The sequence below is a fragment of the Calidris pugnax genome, unplaced genomic scaffold, assembly GCF_001431845.1.
Source record: "Calidris pugnax isolate Ruff unplaced genomic scaffold, ASM143184v1 scaffold89, whole genome shotgun sequence".
In the NCBI taxonomy this organism is placed as follows: Eukaryota; Metazoa; Chordata; class Aves; order Charadriiformes; family Scolopacidae; genus Calidris; species Calidris pugnax.
Window position 1 is genome coordinate 1,278,671 of NW_015090865.1, and position 23,606 is coordinate 1,302,276.

Genomic DNA, 23,606 nt, shown 5'->3' on the forward strand with positions numbered 1-23,606 from the left:
CAGTGATTTTTAAAGCTAAGGACACTATCAGAGGTTTTATTTTTGTTTAAAGCCAAAACTGATAAAGATCTGGAAGGGGGCAAATCATTTTTGTTCCCTATTAGCCTTCATTAACTTCTCCATTGTGTATTTCAGCAAAAAATTCTGCTTCAACTTATGTAGATGGTAGGAAAGTTGAAGCAAATGTTATCAATATTTGAAAATCCCTACTCAGAATGGTTTGGTTTTCCACTGTTGGGGATGAGATTAGACTGCCGGCATCGTTCTACGTAGAAAAAACAATGAAGCATTGATTTTTGATTTTAAAAGAAAAACTTCCTCAAAATTAAGTACGCTTTGCAAATATGTAAAGAAATAAATAGGTCAATCAGATTTGAATCAGTCAATCACAGCAGTGACCTCCTCATTCTTCCTCCCTCCCACCCTCCAAACTAACACCATTGCCCAAGTGGCTTATGTGGAACTGCTAGAATTAAATTCATTTATATGAAGTCTAGCCACAAAACAAAAAAGGAGAAAAAACTTTATCCCTGCCGCATCTTCTTTTTTTTTTTTTTATTTTTTTCTTGCATTTTGTAATAAGAGGTCAATCAGATTTGAATCAGTCAATCACAGCAGTGACCTCCTCATTCTTCCTCCCTCCCACCCTCCAAACTAACACATCCCAAGTGGCTGATGTGGAACTGCTAGAATTAAATTCATTTATATGAAGTCTAGCCACAAAACAAAAAAGGAGAAAAAACTTTATCCCTGCCGCATCTTCTTTTTTTTTTTTTTTTTTTTTTCCTGCCTTTTTTAATGAATTCAAGCCAGCATAAAGGGGACTGTGTTGGTTTTTTGTGTGTTGGGTTTTTTTTTTTTACACAGGCATAAGAGTTGTGCAAGACAAAGCTGAACAAACTTTTGTTTCAGAAAGATTTTATATTACCAACTCATTTATCTTCAAAACTAAAGGTGGTAAAAAATAAATCCATAGCAAAACCAAACCAAACCCTGTAGTCAAACTGCTTTTTCAAGTATATTTCTCCCCTCGTGAAAGAACTGCATTAGCCATACTACTGCTTAAAACCCACATCACAGTCATCAGGATTCAGAGCAGAGGCCTGGATCTCCTGGAACTGGGCTCAGCTGGATCTCCAGCTGAGGTTACTCAAGACTGGAAACAGGAAGGCGACAGGTTTGTGTGTATCACACCTCTCCTCAACTCCCTGATCCTGACAACATCCACCATCACACCCCCATCACATCCCCAAAGCAGGAGAAATGGCACAGGAGCCACCAAGTGATCTTGGACAGGTACCATCGTTCACTGATCAATCAGGTGCAAATCTGGTTTCTGCTGATGGAGATGCCCTTTGGGGACCCTACCAGCTGGAGAATTTTGCCCACAACATTTCTACAGAGCACAGCATAAAACACATCTTGGTATTTCATTCAGTCTGGAATTCACATCTCAATCTATTGCAATTATGGAAGCCAGTGAAAAGTCAATGAGAGGGGTTCTACAAGAGTTGGTCCCAGCATCAAACACTAACACACAGGAAAATAAAAGGGGACAAACTTCCAAGTCACTATTAGTGATGGTGATAGGTTCAACTTTTCTTCCTTCTTAAATACACCTCCCGTTAATGCAAGAGAAAAGTGCAACTTTGCAGCATGTTTGTTCACATCAAGTTTTCCTCAAGAACACATTTTGCAGTAACAAAATATGGTCTATAAAGTTGCAAAGTGCACGAGCTGAAGGCACAGAGTACAAACACATAGGAAAACAGATTTCAAAATACCAAATAACACCAAAAAAAAAAAAAAGAGATAAAAGAAAAATCTGGAATTTAAGACTCCCTGACAGAAGATACATTTATATGGGACCAACTCTTAAAAGGTGACAGTTTTTAAACTAATGAACAAATACTGCAAAATAATGAAACTTTATTCTTATTATTTAAGTAAAAGCTCCAGAAAATACCTTGTTTAAAAACTAATACACTGACGTGTTAACTAGTTTTAAGAATGTCCTTAATATTAAGAAAAGAGTGCAAAAAAGATTCTTCCATTCTAACGCTTTTGGAAGCTGCTGATTTCGGCTGCCCGTTTCCACTTTGAAAGGATTGTTTTTCAAGGTGCATTCCTCACAAAAAAATCACAGAACATGAACTTGTTGAGAGGCCAGACCAAGGAATCATGTCTTTCAAAGTCATCTCAATTATAGCAGCAACTGACATTTTCTTATTTAAAGAAGAAAGTCCAAAGCTCTTCTTTGAGGCATAGTTCATGTCAGAGCTTGAGTATCAGCAGTTGCCAAAGGAGGCTCCGGATACCACCTGCTCCTCCAGTGTCTGTTCTGGCTGGGAAGAGAAGCTGATCCAATATATTCACTATCTGTACCCCCTGGAGCTTGCACAAGCTGACGAGCCATCTGAAATGATATTAAAAGTTCAAGAAATTATCTCATACTGAATCTCCATCTTATGTCCTTTGCTCCCCTTTCCCCCAACAACCTGAAAACCAGCATCGCCTCCAAAACGTGAACAGCGTAAACCGAAGCTGGTGTATCATGTACACAGCTATTCATTCAGTTCAGGTTGTAATAAGAGCTTATCATAAAACTGCACGACATTTTATGGTAGGAAATAAAGCAAACATACTCTGCTGAAAGCACAGGGAGAAGCTTGGCAGAAAGTGTACATTAAAATGAAGTTAACACCAGCACCGGGACAGACACTGCTTCCCAATTCCCAAGGCTATTTAATGGAGAGCAATCAGAACATTGTATTTAAATCCCAACCCAGAAAGTAGGGGACTGGATTCTCCCCTGGCCAATTATTCAGTCAGCACAGAAGATGAAACCTTTGACTGACTGCACCCAAATGCCTGGAATAGAGCAACTGAGAGTGGAAATATCATTCCTCCCCGTGCTTCCTTTCCCCCAGTATGGGTTAGGGGCTCGGGGGGAATTAAGGGAGTTACAAAGTGAAGAACCTCGTAGTTAAACGTGCAGCAAGAGACTTCATCTACAAATGGAGGAGAACTTCCCAAATACTGCCTTTAGCATCTCAATGCAGGTGGATCCTGTGTTGTACTGGACATGTAATTGAGGGTTCCAAGTTGAAAAGCACAACCCTTCCAACCCCTCTGTTCTGTCAACAGACAGAAACACGCATCACCAGCAGGTGATTTATACCAGAGGTGGACAGTCTCAACATTTCACCACCTGCTTTGTGTATCCTGACCAGGCAGAGACTTGGGACAACTACATTCTTTTTCCTTAAGGCCTCAGCTATGTAAAGGAAGCACCCTACCCATCCTATGGGTGGCTGGGATGTCTTACTGCTTCAGAGGTGGCTGTGGGACTCCAGCACAGTTGGCCTGGCTCTCGACTCAAGAAGTTTATATCATTATCTAGAACGGTGAAAGTCACACTGACAGGCCACAACGTGGAGGTGCAGCCTCTGGCACCTCACCAACCCCCCCAAGAACCCAGAAGCCCACTGCCACCCGTGTCCCAAATGCATACTTACTGTAAGTTAACTCTTCTCCAGCTCTCTTGCGTGACTGGTCACCTCTAAAAAAGAAGAGAAAGAAAGGTATTTGCATTGTAATAAAAGGAAAACAATGGTGAAATACCTCAGCACAGTCATCAACTTTTACAGGCTTTAGAAACTAAATGCAAACATAGTAGCAGTAACACAACTGCAGGATTCTCAACTTACTGAAACAGAAGTGTAAGCCGTATTTTATAGATTTAATTAGCTCACCCTTTTGTTAAAGATAGTAGGTTTGATTTTTTACAAAATGAAGATGAAGAAAAATTGCTCCTATGCAGTGTGGTCTTAAGTCATGCATAAAATCGTTTTCCTTAACTCAAACTTCACAATCAAACTTCATAGAATTTCATGAAAAATTCTGCATCTATCAAACTAAAAGGTAAGATGCTCCTGGAAACCCAGCTATCAGACTCTAAGCAAGTCTGTGCTGACAGCAAGCCCACTGCCACCCGTGTCCCAAATGCATACTTACTGTAAGTTAACTCTTCTCCAGCTCTCTTGCGTGACTGGTCACCTCTAAAAAAGAAGAGAAAGAAAGGTATTTGCATTGTAATAAAAGGAAAACAATGGTGAAATACCTCAGCACAGTCATCAACTTTTACAGGCTTTAGAAACTAAATGCAAACATAGTAGCAGTAACACAACTGCAGGATTCTCAACTTACTGAAACAGAAGTGTAAGCCGTATTTTATAGATTTAATTAGCTCACCCTTTTGTTAAAGATAGTAGGTTTGATTTTTTACAAAATGAAGATGAAGAAAAATTGCTCCTATGCAGTGTGGTCTTAAGTCATGCATAAAATCGTTTTCCTTAACTCAAACTTCACAATCAAACTTCATAGAATTTCATGAAAAATTCTGCATCTATCAAACTAAAAGGTAAGATGCTCCTGGAAACCCAGCTATCAGACTCTAAGCAAGTCTGTGCTGACAGCACTTCAAGCAGATTTAAATAATTAACTAAAGCTCTATAAACACTGGTTGACATCATCACTTATGAAAATGTTAAATTCCCATCTATTTGGAAAACAGCTTTTCCTTTTATTCTTGTGCACACAAACTTATAAAGCTGGAAAATCTTGCTGCTTCACAAGTTTCTTGTGATGATAGATACGGTATTGAGACCGTATCTATCTATTGAGAGAGATTCCAGTATCTTTTTGTCACAATGGTTATAATTCCACATTTATCTGCTGGAAGGTGGCAGAAATTGGGGGGAGGGAGGGGTGGTACACATTTTGTATGCCTTGATTAGAGTCTTTCATAAGGGAAATACCGCCAAGCAACTGGCTTGTGTTCCCACTTTCTGCAGCAACGTCATGCATAAAATTGTTTTCCTTAACTCAAACTTTGCAACCAAACTTCATAGAATTTCATGAAAAATTCTGCATCTATCAAACTAAAAGGTAAGATGCTCCTGGAAACCCAGCTATCAGACTCTAAGCAAGTCTGTGCTGACAGCACTTCAAGCAGATTTAAATAATTAACTAAAGCTCTATAAACACTGGTTGACATCATCACTTATGAAAATGTTAAATTCCCATCTATTTGGAAAACAGCTTTTCCTTTTATTCTTGTGCACACAAACTTATAAAGCTGGAAAATCTTGCTGCTTCACAAGTTTCTTGTGATGATAGATACGGTATTGAGACCGTATCTATCTATTGAGAGAGATTCCAGTATCTTTTTGTCACAATGGTTATAATTCCACATTTATCTGCTGGAAGGTGGCAGAAATTGGGGGGAGGGAGGGGTGGTACACATTTTGTATGCCTTGATTAGAGTCTTTCATAAGGGAAATACCGCCAAGCAACTGGCTTGTGTTCCCACTTTCTGCAGCAACAGTGTTTGCAAGTGTTGATAAGCTATTTCAGCTAGAACCTGACACGCCATTAATGCTGGTGAAGACACCTCACTGTGCTGTGTTCCTCGTGGTTATTATTGTAGGAAGTGCAGCAGCAAAGACATCACCATTTTTTGGCACAATTATAGGAGATCAGATGACATTTCGTGCTAATCCAAAAGAGAACAGACTTAGCACCTCCTTGGTAAAAGAGAAAACCTACCCTTTTATACATATAAATATATACATTTTTATATGTAGGAATATAACCTCAAAGCAATTCTGAAAGATTATAAGTAAATATAAATTATGTTCCCGAACACAGGAAGAAGCATATTACATTTTGAAATACATTTGAAGGCAGAATGCATTTCAAATACCACTGCAAAATGCCATGTAGCAAATTGCATTACCTGTACTTCGGTTTGCTTTTACCTGTGCCCTTTTAGTGACGACAGACTCGACTTTTTATATAACTTTATATAACTTTATATAACCCCCATGTTTACCAGATTGCACTGACTCCCTGGCAGCACAACCATATAAAATATACTGTGCAAAACACATTCATTAGAGACTAAATGTCATCCATCAGTTACTCCACTGCAAAGTTTTATTTTGCATTTTCATATAATAAATTGAAAGTAAGCCACGTAGAAATGGCAGTTGCACCAAAGCATGGTCTAGGGTGGGCCAGTTTTCTAAATCTACAGGACACACCAAAACTCTTCACAAGTCCAATACCCAGACAAAAGGAAGAGGAACTCTTAGAAATGAGACTCCGCAAACAATATGTGACACAGAAACCTTTACTTAGTTCTTCCCTCTACAGCTATCCTCAAGTCCTAATCTCTTCTATGTCACCACCTACCAGACAGGACAGAAATAGTTTCCTACGGATGTGCATTAGTTCCAGTGCTAGAGACTTGGTTTTCTCCATAAACTAGGAGTTGCCACAATACATTCTGAAGATCCCACCAAGTCTCTAACGAGAGGAATCTGGCCTTATAACAGGCAGTACCCTTCCTATTACCCTTCCTACCCTGTTATACAGAATCCTCCTCACGGTACCAGCCAAAGAACTTCACTGTCGAGCTGAGAGGCCCATCTTATTTTTCGGTACCTAGGGAAAAATGTTTTTGAAACTGATTGCTTTTGTGGATACAGACTGCTACTACTTGAAACTTCATTTTTAACTCTCTATGAAGCATGAAACTGGTAGAACACAACTGTAAGCAGAACTGCTATAAGCCACCTACAGAATTGGTAAGAATGTTCCTTTTTTGTTTTGCTCTGTGCATTACATTCCTTTATCAGCAGTATATGTCTACTCAGTTTCAAACAAACAGTATCAAACCTCTATTCCTTGGGCCAAATGAACTGCTTTTCTCAGGCCAAGCTCTTATTGCCTTGTTTTTACTGTCTTAACTCATGCTTATCTATCAATTTTTTTTTTTTTTTCCTCAACAGAAAGCCTTACAAGGAGTGAGCCTACAATACCATTTGCATTTGGGTCAGTAGTAGAGCTCTGACACTCAATAATTTACCAAGCTTTGAATACAGAGATTACCTTTGAGGAAAACTACACCAGGAGTATGAAATCCAGAAGTACATCTAACACTGAACAAACCCACCTCTCGTGGGTGTTTGAAATACAGGACCAGATTTGGAGCACTGCAGCTGCACAGGTAACAGGAAGGATGAAGACGTGTTGTCTTCATGCAGCAATGAACCTCTTGGACACAGAGCAGGGCAGCTTCCCCAGCCTGGTCTCGGTTTGTCAAGACTACTGCAAACGTGGTAACTAAATGTGGTGAAAGTGCTGTGCTTCCGTCTCGGCACTTAAATAGAAGAGCAGAGTCCACAGGGAACAATACAGGTTATGAAAATTTTCCACTGTCTCCTTTTCTGTTTGTTCTTCCCCACCTCCTCCAATTCATTACTCAGAAGAGAAACGCGTATTTAAAACAAACACCTTGACTGTATAAATAGCTCTGAAAGTGGAATAAGGAGAAGTCATCAACTGACATTTCCAGAAGCAGCATGAAAAAAAAAAAGACAGCTTATAGGAAAAAAAAAAAGAGACCAAAGTATATAAAGGCTGAACAAGAGCAGGATCACGCATTAGAAGCACAATGAAAACAGAGGGAGGCATGAACTGTAAGCAATTTGTTTTGTGAAACTACTTCAAGACGTCCAATCATCTACTTTTTAGTATCATCTGCAGGGTTGGTAGTGATCAAAGCATGTGGAAAATCAGGCCTTACTTCAGATATTGAGTTGTGAAGGTTCTTTATTAACTCTTAAATTATTTCTTCAGTATTGTTAGGTGTATCCATTTTTACCACATCAACACTGTCCATCACAATTACTACTGAAGACTAACAATTATTACCTATCAAATCCATTCTGCATAAGCTCTCTTTGAAGCTTCTGGTCTTGAGCAGCATATTCCTGAAGCTCAGATTCCACAGCAGGGGGTAGAATATTTGGGATGAATTTAGAAAATAAAGCTGGTGCCATCTGTACCCATTCTGTAAGAGAGAAAGCAACAACAAAACACATGGAAGAGATCTTTTGTGAATATTTCACTCTTTGACAAACATAACCTTGCTCTATTAAAAATACATTTTAGGTTCTTGAATTTAAAAAGGAAAAGAGATTAAAAAAACAACCAACAAACCAGCCTCCAAAACCCACAGAAACCAAGCCTTAAAAGCAGAACAAATAATCAAGACTGTTAAAATCAGATTACATGTAGATAAAGGAATTACTATTTTCTGAGGCCATCGATCCCATCATCAAATTGAAATTCAGTTCTTGCTGCATCCCACGGGGCCTGCTGAGTCTCTGGCCATGCTCAAGGACAGGTACTGATGATCAACAAACTCACCTTAATAATCAGATCATTTGTAACGCTTTACCCCAGGAAGCGTATTCACAAAATTTACACCTCTCTTCCCTGAGCCTTACTTCCAGGAAACACAGCAATATCACCACACAACACTGCTTCTCCATCCCACATTTCACATGAATTAATGCAATTCTCTCACTGATCTTCCAAAGCTTAGATGAACACTTTTTAATGTTCATTATATAATTTTAACCTGCATTAGTTCACCTTTAGGATAGAAACCTGATTTAATTTCACTACACTGAACATTGCCTTACAGAAGCAAGATAATCACCTTAAAGCTGCTTCAAGGCTGATGGTAAGAAACACAGAGCAAAGGATGAAAATTGGGTTTATAGCAACTGTATAAGAAGTACCAAGAAAAAGAAATACTTGGCAAGTATTTCTGAAGCCAGACTTTCCAGAGATTGTAGCAATCTTGGAAAAAAGGGATGGCAACCACACACGCGGAGATTGTAGCAATCTTTACTTGGAAAAAAGGGATGGCAACCACACACGCATTTAGTAAAACATATCACAACAACAGTATGAGACATTCCTAGAAACATTTCTCTCTTTTACCTGGTCGTAGTGTATACAGGCCTTTCACAATATTTGCCATGGTTGAAGGAGTTATTTGAAACGGCGTTGACTGAGCTTCCAAAAGTAAAGCTGAAACAAAAATTAAGAGAATTAACATTTTATCTAATCAAGAAATATAGGCTCTTACACATACATTTTTGTATCAAAGAAATACAGTAGATGTGCTTTTTTTGTTTATCCGATGTCCTCAACAAAAGAAACAGCCAGGTATCTGATTGACAACTTAATTCTCAACACTGATAAAACATCACCTTTAAACAGAAATACTCTGTTCAGATTATATATGATGAAAATATGATGTGAAATAACTTATTTTTCATCTGTTTTCAGGCAGGTAGCAGGAGTTGTGAGGAAAATCCAAGCAAGCGATTGCTCTAAGTATTCAGATGCAGAACCGAAGTAAACAATTTATTTTTAGAAGCAATCTCATACTGAGCGTGCTAAACACCTGGAGATCCATAAATCCTCACTTTACAGTATTTAGCATCTTGTCCATAAAACTAAGGCTGAACTGAAAGTCTATGAATGAAGTACAAGTAGTGAAACAAAAAAAGTAAGTAAAAGTCAAAGAAAAGTTCTTTTAAACACAAGTGAACATTTCTTTTCATTGTTGGTAACTTTTGTAATAAGCATTGCAATAGTTACATCTTCCTCTTGATGAAAAACCTGGCAATAGAAGACTTACTGCTTCTATTACAATATCCAGGCCTTCAGCCTGCATTGTATTTATTTGAGGTTTGTACATCCACCTGAATTACACAAACAAGCAAAAAAAAAAAAATCAATAAGGTTTAAACTGATTGCTGCCTTTCAGTTTTTATACTTCTACAAAGGAGCTGAGCAGAATACACACCTTTCTGTACCCACTATGTAGGGGAGAAACGACCCTTACAATTTTACCTAAAGGGTTTATCTCTTGTGCTTACATTGCAGAGATTCTGGTTTTTAAACTTCAAAGCTTCCCCAGTTCTGTCTCCAGCATCTGCCACTGAGTATTCACCATAGAAAGAAAAATCTTTGGTAGCATGTTCTTTGTGAAACCGTAAGAGCCTCATGTAATAGTAAGATAAAAAAAGAAAGTATTTTTTTCTAATCTCCAAGTAATCAAGGTGGTTATATTTAACTGTTATAGTTGAATTTATTTTTACAAAGAACCATCTTAAAAGTGCTTGCTCCTTTCAGCTGAAGCCTTGAGTGGGTAAGAGCCTGTGATTTGTTTTGTAATGACATATTTACAGCCTCTTTCCTAAGGATTTTTCAAAAAGCCTCTCGGCAGCCAGGAAAGTTGCAAATCATAAAATTAAAAAGGGGATAATGCTTTATAAGGAAGACATGCAGGTAGTCATACACAATTCATACAGTGCATGTGTATTTACATATATGATTAGACTGTAGTTACTTCAGCATGACCTTCACCAATAGATTTTTAAAGTGTCAAGAGAATTCTAGATTTGTTCTTCATATGTGGACACCAAATTACATTCCAAAGCTATGTATAACCAATTATTTAAAATGGAGGAAGCCTAAAAATTAATACTGACTTAAAGACACTTTAAAAGTCACTTGAACATTTTAATAGATGTTTAGAAATAATCCAATTAACAGAGCTTCTTGATTTTATTCCTGATAAAATGAAAACTGTGCTCTCCAGTAGCATCCAAGTTATAACTAGCAAGCGCAAATTAAAAATATTTTAGGAGCTACTTTATATAATTGTACATGTACAAGGGACGCTGTGGAAAAGGCAGACGCTATTGAGAGTTGCTTTGGGGACAAACCCAAGCATTAATGGCAGCTGCCAACAACTACATAACCTGGAGGGCATCTGACTACTGGGATACCTCTTGAGTATAGTTCACCATTATAAACAGGCAATATTAGTCACTTTTTAAAGGTAGTATTCACCCATGAAGCTCATTTCAACCGCGAACCTTTGAGATTATGTGAATGGATATATTTGCAATATAAAAGCAAGTCAAACGAGCCATCACCTGTTTCTGTTCTAGATCACTGACCACATCACCTGGCATTAGAAAAGGCTTTAATGAATAAACCAGTGGAAGAATTTACCTGGAGATCAATTCTACAGAAATATCTTCTTCATCCATTTATTGCAGCTTCAGAAATTAACATTTCTTAACTTTGTTTCTGCAACTTCTTATACCACATGCTACCATGACAATTTCAATCACTCCTGATTTACAGTCAGTACCTTATTGCAGCTTCAGAAATTAACATTTCCTAACTTTGTTTCTGCTACCATGAAAATTTCAATCACTCCTGATTTACAGTCAGTAAACACAAGCAGGATGGTATTATAATTCAACAAGAATATAACAAAGTAATGGCACATATTTCCTGTTTCTCCATAAACCAACCAAAAAGAATATACTATTCATTAAACCCCATAGTATAAACTAACCCAGCCTACACTTTTTCCCAAAGCTAGATATCAATACCTGGAGGATGAATAGCACGACTGTAGGATATGTATTTTCAGAATTATTTCCAGAAGAATGAACAAGACTCATCTCTGGATTGCTTCAAAACATCTCAGTAGAGGTTTATAGACTAAGATGTAAATATATAAGAGATGTAAAACTCCTTTGCACACAAATTCATCTTCAGTTTTGCAATGAAACCTACCCAAACTTTCAATCCTATATTAATTTTTAAGAGAGGGTCACTTAAACTGAAGGAAAAGAAACAGCTGTGCCGGGCACGCTGTTATTTTACAATCTTACGAAAGACCTCCAAATATTAAGGCTTTGGATCGTGCTTTATTAGAATAATTAATGAGACTCCACAACACAGAGGCTGCACAGACTCCTACCTACTCCCAGCAGCTCCACCTGCGGCATTTACAAAGCCGGAGCAGGGTGAGGCACAATAAACCCAAACCTCAGATGAACGACGGCGGTAACGACACCGTGATACCATCTGACCACCTCCACAGTGGTTGGGAACTAATATTGCGTTTTACAGACTAAGTAACCAACATGCAAAGAAGTTAATTAAGCTGCAAAGAGTCTTGAAAATAACTCACGGCAGAATCAAAGAAGTGAAGTGTGGGTTTCCCATGATGAAATGCTTTAAAGGCAGAGAGGCACAAGATGCTTTGAAATATTGCTGAATATATACAATACCCAGAACAGCCTCAGGATTTTTTTGAGGAATGATGGATGAACTCTGTTGGTGTAAGTGAGATATGAACCTGCATTTCAGGTACTCTGCAGTAACCCAGGTACTCCATTACTGCAGAGTAACACTGAAGAAGCTTGTCCCTCAATGAAGGTTTAAACTGCTTCATAATTGTAGTGGGGCACTTGGGGCAAGATCCGGGACCTCAGTAATTTCAGGAGTAGCAGATGACACTTTACAAGTTCAAACTCACATGTCCACAACTCAACATTCACTTGCAAAAACTAAGAGTTAGCTATTCTAAAATCTCACTTTATCCTTCAACATTCTTTTCAAAATAGATCGATGTGGCTTGGCAAAGATGCAATTTTTCTGCAGAACAGTAAAACTTTTGCATGTAGACACACAAGATTATTTTTTTTCCCCTCCCTTTGCAGTAATCTAATAGAATTTCAAAGTAAGGTATTTTAACAAATCATACATAAGTATGGCTTAGGCAGATGTATTCAGAATTGTAATTATTCAACAACACATTTTAAAAAAATTATGAAGTGTATTCCCATTAAAAGCAACTCTATCTGCTTCCACAACCAAGGCGTTAGTCAGCTGTTGCTCTCCCATCTTCACCAGAAGCAGAACTGATTGCTTAATGAAGCTACCAAGTGAAACAAATGTATTGCAGAGATCTTTATCCCATTGTACGAACTGTGATCTTTAGTACTTAATTCCAATGCGTATGAAATATTTATAGTATTTTGCAGAATAGCAACTTTTATATTTCCCCAGAAGTTGAGCTCTTACAGAACTGCAGGTGAGATGCACAGGGACACACAGCAGAAGGATGGAGTATCACCAAATCACAGCTGAAACAAGCCTTCCCAGCACTGGCTGCCCTGTTCCACCCTTCAGAGATATCATCAGATCACACGTAGGTAAATCCATAGTATAATAAATTACCTTTCTCTCAGCTAAAGTATATCGGATCCATCTGACCACGCATACCCTTCTGCTTCCCTGTGATAGCATCAGATTCACCCTGGATATGGTTCCTGTATCCCAGCCTTTACTCCCAAATCCTGTCCATCAGACACTTGACTGAACCCCACATCCCCACTGCCACTCAACAGCAGGGAACCCCTACAGTTGGTGTCCCAGATACTGCTGTAGGGTTTTCCTGCTGTTGTTTCATGTTGAGGTTTTTGGCAGGTTGGTTGTAGGGGGTTTTTTTGGGTTTTCGGGTGGTTTTTTGGTGATTTGTTTTTGGTTTGTTTTTTTTTTTTCAAACTACTGGCTATTTTATTATTAAATTGACCGATGAATCTTGATCACATATCACCTTTTCATCACTTTAACCCCTGTACATTTTTTCCACGTTAACTATCGATCTAGACCTTCAAAAATCTTTTGCATGAAAACCGACCTTCCCTCTGGCTTAACCTTCACAGTTTAAGTGCTTAACCTGTAGTTACATCCCACTCCCTGTGATTCTGCATTTTTATTTTCCTTTAAACAGAACTTGAAATAAATTTTTAGCAACTTAAATTCTTCAAAAGTTTGTAATGAATTAAAATGTGGATTAGAAAAAGAGACATTAAAAGTTTTATTTATTACTAAGCATTTGCCACCAGGCATTTCATAAAGCCACAGATTACTTTTAAAATATTCATTACATAGCCCAAAAGCTTTATTAAGCATCTAATAAAAATGCTACAAAATAAAAATTCCAAGTCTTAATCACATGGAAAATATTCAGTGTTGTAACAAGAATAAATATGAAAAACACAGCTATAAATGTAGAAATACGCACTTTTGGACTTCTATATCTGGAAAATAAGGTGATATTTTAGTTTACAATTTTATGAAGGCTTACTGAAATGGGAACATTATTCCTCTTTCTTTACCAAGGAGCCAGATTAAATATGACAGTAATTACTTGAGACTGTATTTCCCAATTAAAAAATTCAGCTACTTTGAGGTGCTGCAACTTAATCAACACGAAAAAGAGAAATGATAAACATAGCTGTAACTCTTTAAAATAACCTAGTTTTAATTAGTTCAGTGACAAAATTTGGGTGTAGATGAGGCGTTATTTAAAGAATATGAATGTATACCATAATACTTGGTAACAATACACACTGTTTCCAACATGGTTACAATACAATTCCTTAGCCCTTCGCTGTCAATTTACAGCTACCACCTCAACATCAGTGATACCACCCTTAAACTGGTCAGTGTGTTATTCTTAATTATTCTGTCAGATCCAGAGAGCGCTGGGGGTGTAAGGAAGATTAACAGCTACAAAAGCTACCCCATGCAGCCCTCGGGTACCTGCTGAGGTCTAAGAACAGACTGACATTAACGTGATAATTCAGTGTTTTAGAAGAAGGGTGAATTATCCTGCAGTAGCATCATCCCAGCACACTCCCCACATGCTGGAGTTGATTTTCACTATCAATTATCTGTGTCTACCTGGATTTGGAAGGAAGGCAGGAAGGAAGGAGAGGAAGGAAAACATTGTTTTTAAGGTTAGAATTGTGAACTTGAAGTGGAGGTGATAAGATTAAATTATTTGCCTATGTAGAATAAACCAGAAATTAAATACTGTGATCAAATTCACAATTCTGTAGATGCATAAAAATCTTTAAAAACTACTTTTAATTAAGAACTTGACAATAAATGCATCCCTTCCATACATCTGATAAAAAGGACCACTTATGCTACAGAACCCTCTTGCCCCAAAAAACATTTACTGTCAAAAGCTGATATTTCAACAGCATTATAACTGGGGAAAAGAGTAAATTAGCTTTTTGCTGTAGCGTAATTCTCACAGAAATCACCCCGGTTTAGTCTGGTACAAATACACTGGAATGAATCGGTATTTTCTCCCAGTGCTCTGCTACTTTGCTTCATTTTTAAGGCCCTCAGGAAGGAATCTTCTCATTTCATTTACTGATCCAGACACGTAGCCTGATTCCAAAGACATAGAGCAAGTCACTCTACCGGCAAGTAATTCTGCCTTTAAAATTTTTTTAAAGAAATCCACCATTTCATTTTTCTGTATCATTCTTAAACTTAAAAAGCAAGAAGCATAGCTTTATGAAGGTGGCAGGTGAAGGTTGTGCAGATTTTCTCTCATACTGATTCTGCACGCTTTAAGGAAAAAAGTAAGCAAAGCAGTGTCCAGGGGCTGAGTAACACCCGATATATTACAGAGGGAAAGAGCCTCAGCAATCAAACAGGACATTTTTTTTTAACAGCATATGGCTTCTGCCATCACAGTAGACACTCTGTGTCTCAGAGAAAAAAAGAATAGTGATTTCAAATGCTTAAGGGCAGATTCTATATTAATGCTTTAGTCCAGATCAGAAATGTGCTTTTGAAGCAAATTCACTGATCATCCCCACTTACTGCTGCGTGGTTCATATGACAGAGCTGCCTCGGAGCGCATTAACTTAATTCTTTTTGGGCAAGATTAAACCAGCTGTGCTCGAACTACTAACTGGCATTCTGTCCACAGGACCAGACATCAGCAAGCGTGAAATAAAACCCTCCAAAACGTATGTAAAGGTGCACACCGAGTCCTCAACGCCAACATATAGGTGTTTTGTATTCCAGAGATCTGCTCCCTTTACCCTACACCACTTATTAATGTGGATGTAGCCAAAACCATGCAAGGAAAACCTTCAGTTCTTCCTACAGGGCACATACCTTTAATGATATAAACTCATGGTGACCAAACTTCTGCTGCACCAAACCTATCATGATGCTCCATGCATTTTTGTCAAGCCCAGGATGATGGGCTTACACTGACTTTTGATCCAACTCAGTACAGCCATTCAAGCACAAGTTTATTTATGAAACTAACTGCTATTTTCTTATGAAACATAAGCATTAGATCTCACTTGAAAATAAGAAACACACAGAAGAACAACTTTTTGAAAGCAAATCCAGAAGGGCAGCATACAGAAAGGGTGGGGGCAACGCCTTCTGTAAGAAGCTGAAAAATAATGAGTGTTTTCACCCCTGTTCACAAGATTTTCTCTGCAGTTTGTGGGTAAAGGCAATAAGAGATTGCTTCTCAATATGAAGATTATTTGATACTGATGTCAAAATGGAGGGGGGTGGGAAAGAAATGCCAGCTCAAACAGGGAAAAAGTCAATCCAATCCATCTTTGGATGGATCAACCTACTAGAAGAGACAGTGGCTGCATAAGGAGAGAAAACATGTATTTCTGAATTTTACTGCTTACAGGTCATCTCATGCAGGACTCCAGCAAGAACAAAGACAATGTCCCCCACCACCCCTTCCCTAGTGACAAGGGGGGGTATTATCTGCATCTCCCTCCCCCTTTTCTGCAGTTTACTGTAAATAAGATGCTGTATCTTTGCTTGTTACATTCAGTTAAGTAGTTCTGCACACAGCAACTTCTCCCAAGCCATTTAGTACAGAAGCCTTATCAGCAAGAGCCAGCTTTGGCTTTGCAAGGAAAATAATCAGGTTATATTCACTTAGTTCAAATGTATCCGCTTTAATTTGAAGAACATTGAATTGATAAATATGCACGAGTGTACAAGTGTTTCAAAAACACAACTGCATTCACGCATTTGTGTATTGTGTAATTTTTTTGGTATTTAACTGCTCAGAAGTGCTCTAGATAGTAGAGTGTTTAAAAAAAAAAAAAAGAAAAAAGAAAAAGATTTCCTCTATCAAAAAAAAAAAGGAAACAAATCCAAGGTCGCTTAGGAGATATTTCTTCTGTAAATAATAAATTCACACCTTAATCACTTTATTTTCTGCAGCTAAGTGCTCAGATAAGTGTTCCCACCACAGAGACCTGGAGTTCATTTTGCATTTTTCTGCCTTCAACTACACAGGGACTAGGGAGGACTTAACCCGTGGGAGTTTGAGCGAGATCAAACACTAAGGAAGAGATCTGTGCTGCACCGCTTTTCTGGCATTTTCTCCCCCCTTTCTTTTGAAGTGGAGCAGGAACTTCTTCTTGAATCAAATGAATCCAAAAACGTACTTACAGACCTTCCTGAACACAACTTCAAATAGAAATGCCAGCTTCCAGGCTCTGACAGAATGACAAGATACTACAAACAAAAATCCCTTCATACAAAAAACGTAGCAACAAATTTCAAGAGCAGATGTTATTCTTGTCCTCTGAGTCTAGATCACAAACTGATTAAACTGATTTTGTTGTTCGCTTTTTAAAATAGAGGGAAGGAGTGCTTCTCCTCACTGAAGTGGCAGCTGCAGCATCTCTTTAAAAAATAGCCCCAGGATTCCATTTATCTATACAGACCACAATTTCATTGACTTTAATTTCCTAAGCATACCCACTCAAAACTGTATTCTTCTCCCCCTCATGATATAAAAAACACTTTTCTGTTGAACCAAGTCTATATCAAATATCAGGAAACAGTACCACACAGTGACAGTGACATGGGGAAGTAAAGTAATTAACAAACACTGTCTTACACCCTATTTGCATTCAGCCCTTACAATTCTAAAAAATGAAGGTAATACTCTTATCTCCTATGGTGTGAATTTCAGCAAGCTAAAAAGCACAACTGAGAATGGCAGAAAATAATACAACACTAGAACTTTTTCTGCACCTCTACAGTACTACAGCACGTGCTACGTGTCTTCGATTATTTCCCAGAAATCTGTTACCAATTTTAGAATTTTATTTAGGCAAACTTTAACTCAATGTAATGATTCTATTATCCAAGATTTAACCAAGACAGATCACAGGTAGGAGTTTATACACGTCGGTACATATTACCTTAGGAGTAAGAGAAAAATTAAATCACTTAGTTTAATAAGCTGACAGTAAGACAAATGGAATCCAAGGAGGTTGTTCATTAAACAACAGACCCCATATACAGCAACACAGTCAGTGACATCTCATTTTTATTTTTCAATGTTTTCTTTTTAATTTTACTTCTGCAACTAACACAGAGCTGGGGAGAAGCATTTCAGATTTCACACACAACCACAGGTCTTTTTCTTTCAATAGTTCATCTGCAATTTCTATTTGATTCTCATATCGTCCACAGAAAACTAATTACATAGCAACACACATCTGACATTACTTATGCTCTAAAGGTTTGACAGTGTTACCTTTGCTTTGTCATTGGAAAAAAATATCACATTAATGTTTTCATTACTGTAAAATGCATATACCTAAAATTAAACTTATATAATTTTAAGGCAGTATCAGCTGAATTTTCCACAGTCCTGTTGCAGCAGTCATCTTACCGTGTTTCATGATACCATTAAATCTCTTTGGCACAAATAAAAAAATCAGGTCCATGAGTAGGCATTCCTCATTTTCCTATTAATTCTAACGTGATCTCATCTGGTACTTGGCTAAAAGCTCTTCTTAGGGAGACTCTTCCAAACAGCAAGAATAAGATGGCATCAGAGCTGATGATCTCCCACCACTCTAGGGTACCAGGCCCCCTGACCTGAGGGTAGTCACCTTGTTCACCCAAGTCTTCTCCCAGGGTGCCAATAGTGGCCATAAAAAAAGATAGCAAAGCCCCTTTCCCCCAGCCCTTGCTGGAGAGAGAAGGGCATTACTCCCCAAGTAAAGACAAAAGGAGAAATATAGTCTAAGATAGAATCACAGAACTGCCTAGGTTGGAAGGGACCTTTCAGATCATCTAGTCATCAGCCTAACACTGCCAAAAAACATCACTAAATCGTATTGCTAAGACAGAATCATAGAATTGCTGAGGTTTCATGGTGCATCGTTTGGTCTCCACCTAGCACACAGATAGCTGTTGCTTCAGAGGAAAGGAGAGGAGCAGCTGGATGAAAACAGGGACACTGTCATAGGGCTGGGTCACAGGAAGGAGCACACCAGGCTAGATCCTGAACTCAACCCGGGGCACAGCAACTACCCAGCTGCACAAAGCAATTCTCCTGGTCAACTGCTCACCACTCCACAAAGCTTTCCCATTTGAACTCTGATTATCCCTGCCTTTGCTAATTGCCCTCCTGAGGAGTGAACCAGGCCAGTACCAAGGTCCCGATGCTCACACAAACACCCATCAGCAGTGGCAGGTTGCAGGCAAACGCAGCGGTTCACCGCAGGACTCACCCACAGGGGCACTTAACGGGAAGCACATCACTTAAAGCATATTCTATTTGCATTAACCCATTAGCTTAACAGGGAAACTGCTGTCAGCATTATGCAGTTCACAAACTAACAGGGAGTACTCGAGTACATCATGACGATAACCCCAGCGGCATCACGGTTCTCTGACCACACCACATTCTTAATGATACCTGTCAACATTTTGATAATGAAATTAAGGAGTAACAGTATAAGCAAGAGGACAATAAAACATTCGTTATGTCATAACCACAAGTCATAAGGGAAAATATATATTGGTTCCCCCAGATACGCAAGAAAACAATGACTTCAGACAAACACATATTTTTGAAAAGAATAAGTTGATGTGACCCATTTCTTCATGCGGATGCCTTAAAAAGGAATTTGCATTTAAATTTACAAGTCATTTGCCATTTTCTCCCTATTTTCTGTGTATCTCTGCAATATCTGAAAGCACTGTGTTTTTCCAGACTCCCATTATAAGAAAAATTCAATAGATTACTTACGCATTAGGTTGTAAATGTGCTTTTCTGCAACATGTTCCGTAAACAGCTTTATAAGGTCATCTTTTAAGTCTCTGTTAAGCTTGGTTTCTATGTAAAATTTATTCTGGAAAAGACGACAGAATTTTTCAAGTTTGCTTTTGTGTTTAATAGCAAATAAACTTACTTTTTCCCTGAATAAAAATAGTTCAAAATTTTTAAAGTTGTAGAATAAGACCTGTAAAGGGCTTCCTTGGTGACTACATTTATACTAAATAGAACATTCCTGTACAACAAAACCCCGTGTATTTAAAATTAAGAATGCATGTGGTACTATTTGTAACAATACTTTGTATTTGTAACAATTTACTTACATACAGGCATGCATTTTTGGTTTTTACTGTATTTACAGACATATTTCCATTTTGATCCACACTGGGGAGTTTGCAGAAAGAAAACCACTTCCACTTCATTTTAGAACTTTATAAATGCTCTAACACCAAAATAGGGCTGGACATCACATTTATAACAAAATAAAAACATTTTTACCAATGTCTAAAAGTGATTAAGCCATTAAAATAGGTATGTTACAATATTAAATCATCAGTACAGTTATCTATTTCTGCGGTTCGTCGATAATCTCAGAGGATAGCTACTCAGAATTATTCAGCTGTGGAAATAAGTGATATATACAAACCTATACAAAACTGAAGTACATTAAAATTTTTAGGATTCAATTATCTTGACCCACTCAGCATTAATAATAAATAGGAAATTCTATTCATAAGTTCCTCAAGGCCCGCTACATCTAATGTACTACTTGGTGTTATCCTTCCATTCCCAGCCTGCAATCGATAGGAAGATTTCTTGGTCTGTATTTTATTCACAGGTGGGTTTTAAACACTGGAAAAAATAAATAAATAACTGTTTCAAGATGAATCTCCTGTCGTTACAACACTAACGTGGAAGTAGAGCAACTGAATTCATCTGGACAACTTGAGCAAAAGAGTTAAATAGGTACTGTAATAGGAAATCAACTTAATCAAAAATAATGTACTGGAACACTTATCTGAGAGATTTACTAGAGGAAGGGATATCTTAAGGGAAAAAGGTTTTTCCACACTTTAAATCAAGTTGTTCTCCTATTCGCTAAAGCATTTAACAAAACTGGAACAAACCCTCAGAACACTATTAGAGCAGTCCTTACATTCCTGTGTGAAATCCATTCTCTTGGCCATTACCAGAACTACACACACCCCATAATAAACCATCCATGCAGAAATCACTTAAATTTTCAAGGCAAGCACTCAGCAACAGTTATTTACCTTTAATGAAACCTGAACCTCTTAGAACAAAGGCAATTCGAGGGCTGAACACATGCCCTTATTAAAGGTCAGGTTCATTGCAGTGAGGGGCAAAACATGTAAAAAGCTGGATTTTTTTAAATTTAGTAGCTTCCTACTTACTCCTAGTTCCCTCCCTGATGCTATCCTACCTGCAGAGGTTTTGTCAAGGGCTATTACTCAGTTGTTTCCCCCTTGTCTGGGCCTGTTCTTTGAATGGAGACTGAAGGAAAGGCTCTGCAGACAGAATAACCTGTCTTGTAGGAAACAGATTAACTTCATTTTCAGTATTTTTGGTCAATGATGAATTGCTATTTGAACAGAAATTCACAGCGACTGAAGATAAACACCTTCCAGGAAGCGTTAAGCTACACACCAGCTTTCACCAGGACCAACATCTGAAACCACTTCCACCTTGAGCTTCCTGACCAGGTCCTACCACAGGGAATGTCAGCACAAGGCCACGGACCTGAACCAAACCTGACACCCTCAAACCACTGATTCTCATCAGTTGACCGAGGAAAGGTACCCAGCTAAGGAAACAACAGACTCTGCTCCTTTCCCAGCATCAAGACCTTCTCACATTATAAAGCAGCTGGTGACAACCCATGCAAACTGTGATGCTTCCTTTTGTTCAAGAGTTGGAAAGGCCATACCTTAAGTTTCGTTAACCAGAAAAGCAACCAAAAAAACCCCAGCAGTTTCAAGCCAAAGAAAGACAACACAGTTCTTATATACAGAACAACCGTAAAACGCTCTTCACATTTGCTCACTTGGAAACAACTTTCTAAAAAGATGCTACACTTCTCTGAATTCAAATAAGACAATGAAAAATAATCAATTTCATTTCTGGGCTACGGTGCTGAAAGGACAGAGCAGAAGAGCTACCACCTTCCCCTTTCTTGTTAGTGGAAAAATAGGAAGGTTTTCTGTATAAGATGTCAGCAATTAGGTTGACCAGTATTTCTTGAGAAGTGTGTCAATTCACCTGAAGGTCTAGCTGTCAGGGAAAAGGTAAGCAGATATCAATACCTGAGAAAGTTAGATACAATATAACCACCACTTCTACAAATCATTATATCATAAAGCAAACTGGCAAACGTTATAATACATAACTGGGTTAATATTATTAAGAGGAGAGCAATAAATACTTGAAAGAGGAAAAAAAACCTCTATGTAAGAGTGCTTATCATCTCATCTACATACACATACTCACATTTATTTGTGTAACAGAAACACACAAAATGCCCTCAAGCTGATAAGCAACAAAGCACAATACCACCCAATAAGAATAGTATTATTTTAGAGGCAATGAAAAAATTCTTAACTACCCTAAAACCACAGTGCTCACAAACGTTAAGCTCTTTTCATGACACAAGATAACAAATTTTCAGCTACATCTCTAAGTACAATTAACAATTGAGAAACTATTATAAAAAACGTGTGTCATCTAAATGCTGATTTTAATTTTTCTTGAAGTGGAAATACGATTTTTATTCACTCATGAGTGCAGCATACTGTGATATATACAATCTGTAAGCATCACAAATAACCTCATTTAGATTTACAAATTAAAGAGGTATTCACTAAGATAATTAAAGCACTGTGTGCTGAGCTGACTTCCAGTTTAATTTGCTCTGTCTGAAGTTACTTCCCAGAATTTTTGAAGGAGTTTAAACCCACAGAATTTTGGAGGGACAAAACTGCTTTGGGCCTCCAAGTTTTCTTGAAAAGTCCACTGCAGCAGCATCAGGTAGGAAAAAAAATCTTCACCATGTGAAAAAAAACCCAACACACTAGTGCTCCTAGCAAAAGGAAAAAGGAAACTCCCTCGACTTCAAAGACAGCTCCTTCTCAGCAATTACTCAAGATAACCTTGAAACACACCTTGGTCACCACTTACAACAGGTGAAGGAAACACCTTTCCTGGATTCCCACCATTCACACACAAGAACATGGCTTGGAACACACCAGGAAAAAGGAAGAAAAGTGCTGCTGTTGATAATCAAACCACACGGGACTAAGCCTAAGGCAATGCCTTTTTTGGTCACCAAGGGACGAAAACACATTCCAGTTGTACAAAAAACCCTTTCCTTGGCCTCCTAGATTTTTAAATATTTAAATGCCTATTAAAAATTTTCCTAAGCAGTAATGTAATTATCCTTGCAAAACAAAGTTTATCAGGGCAACTCAGCAGCCTTGGAAACTCTTGATTAAAGCAATCACATCGCTACCAAAAAAGGAAAGACCTGGCATCTCTGACAAAAAGGCAGACTTCAACAATTTAATCCTCTTCACTTAAAAAGACATTGAAAGTATCTATTAAAGTAACTGCAAAGCTGTAATTTATATTGTAGAATAATTAGGCTTTCACCTCTTGCAATTGTTTTTTAATTGCATATTCTTGCATAAATAAAGGGAACTGCTGCTTGATTAGGTGCCACAGCATAAAATTGCAAGAGTGGCTGTACATAAAAGTACTTCCAAAGGCATACAGAAAAAAAATGAGATGAAAACATTTTTCATGCTGACTTGTCTAGAGCTATTTTCCACATCACGAACAACACTGACTAATAAATTATTTCAGAGAAAAAGTATGAGACTTAATCTGACATCATCCTTCAAAA

The 23,606-nt window shown here is 37.9% G+C and overlaps 1 protein-coding gene across 2 annotated transcripts in view; it reads right to left on the bottom strand.

Annotated features, from left to right (window-relative positions):
* Window positions 1–1,440: 1,440 nt before the first annotated feature.
* The window catches only part of CACUL1 (CDK2-associated, cullin domain 1), a 46,181-nt gene continuing 24,015 nt past the window's right edge, over window positions 1,441–23,606 (bottom strand). For both annotated transcript variants that reach the window (XM_014945337.1, XM_014945336.1), the window contains 5 exons: window positions 19,661–19,763; window positions 8,863–8,952; window positions 7,783–7,921; window positions 4,018–4,061; window positions 1,441–2,416 (listed from right to left, as the gene is read on the bottom strand). In XM_014945337.1, coding sequence (XP_014800823.1) covers window positions 2,376–2,416; window positions 4,018–4,061; window positions 7,783–7,921; window positions 8,863–8,952; window positions 19,661–19,763 — 417 coding nt within the window. In that variant the 3' untranslated portion in view covers window positions 1,441–2,375. The remainder of the gene's footprint in view (window positions 2,417–4,017; window positions 4,062–7,782; window positions 7,922–8,862; window positions 8,953–19,660; window positions 19,764–23,606) is intronic.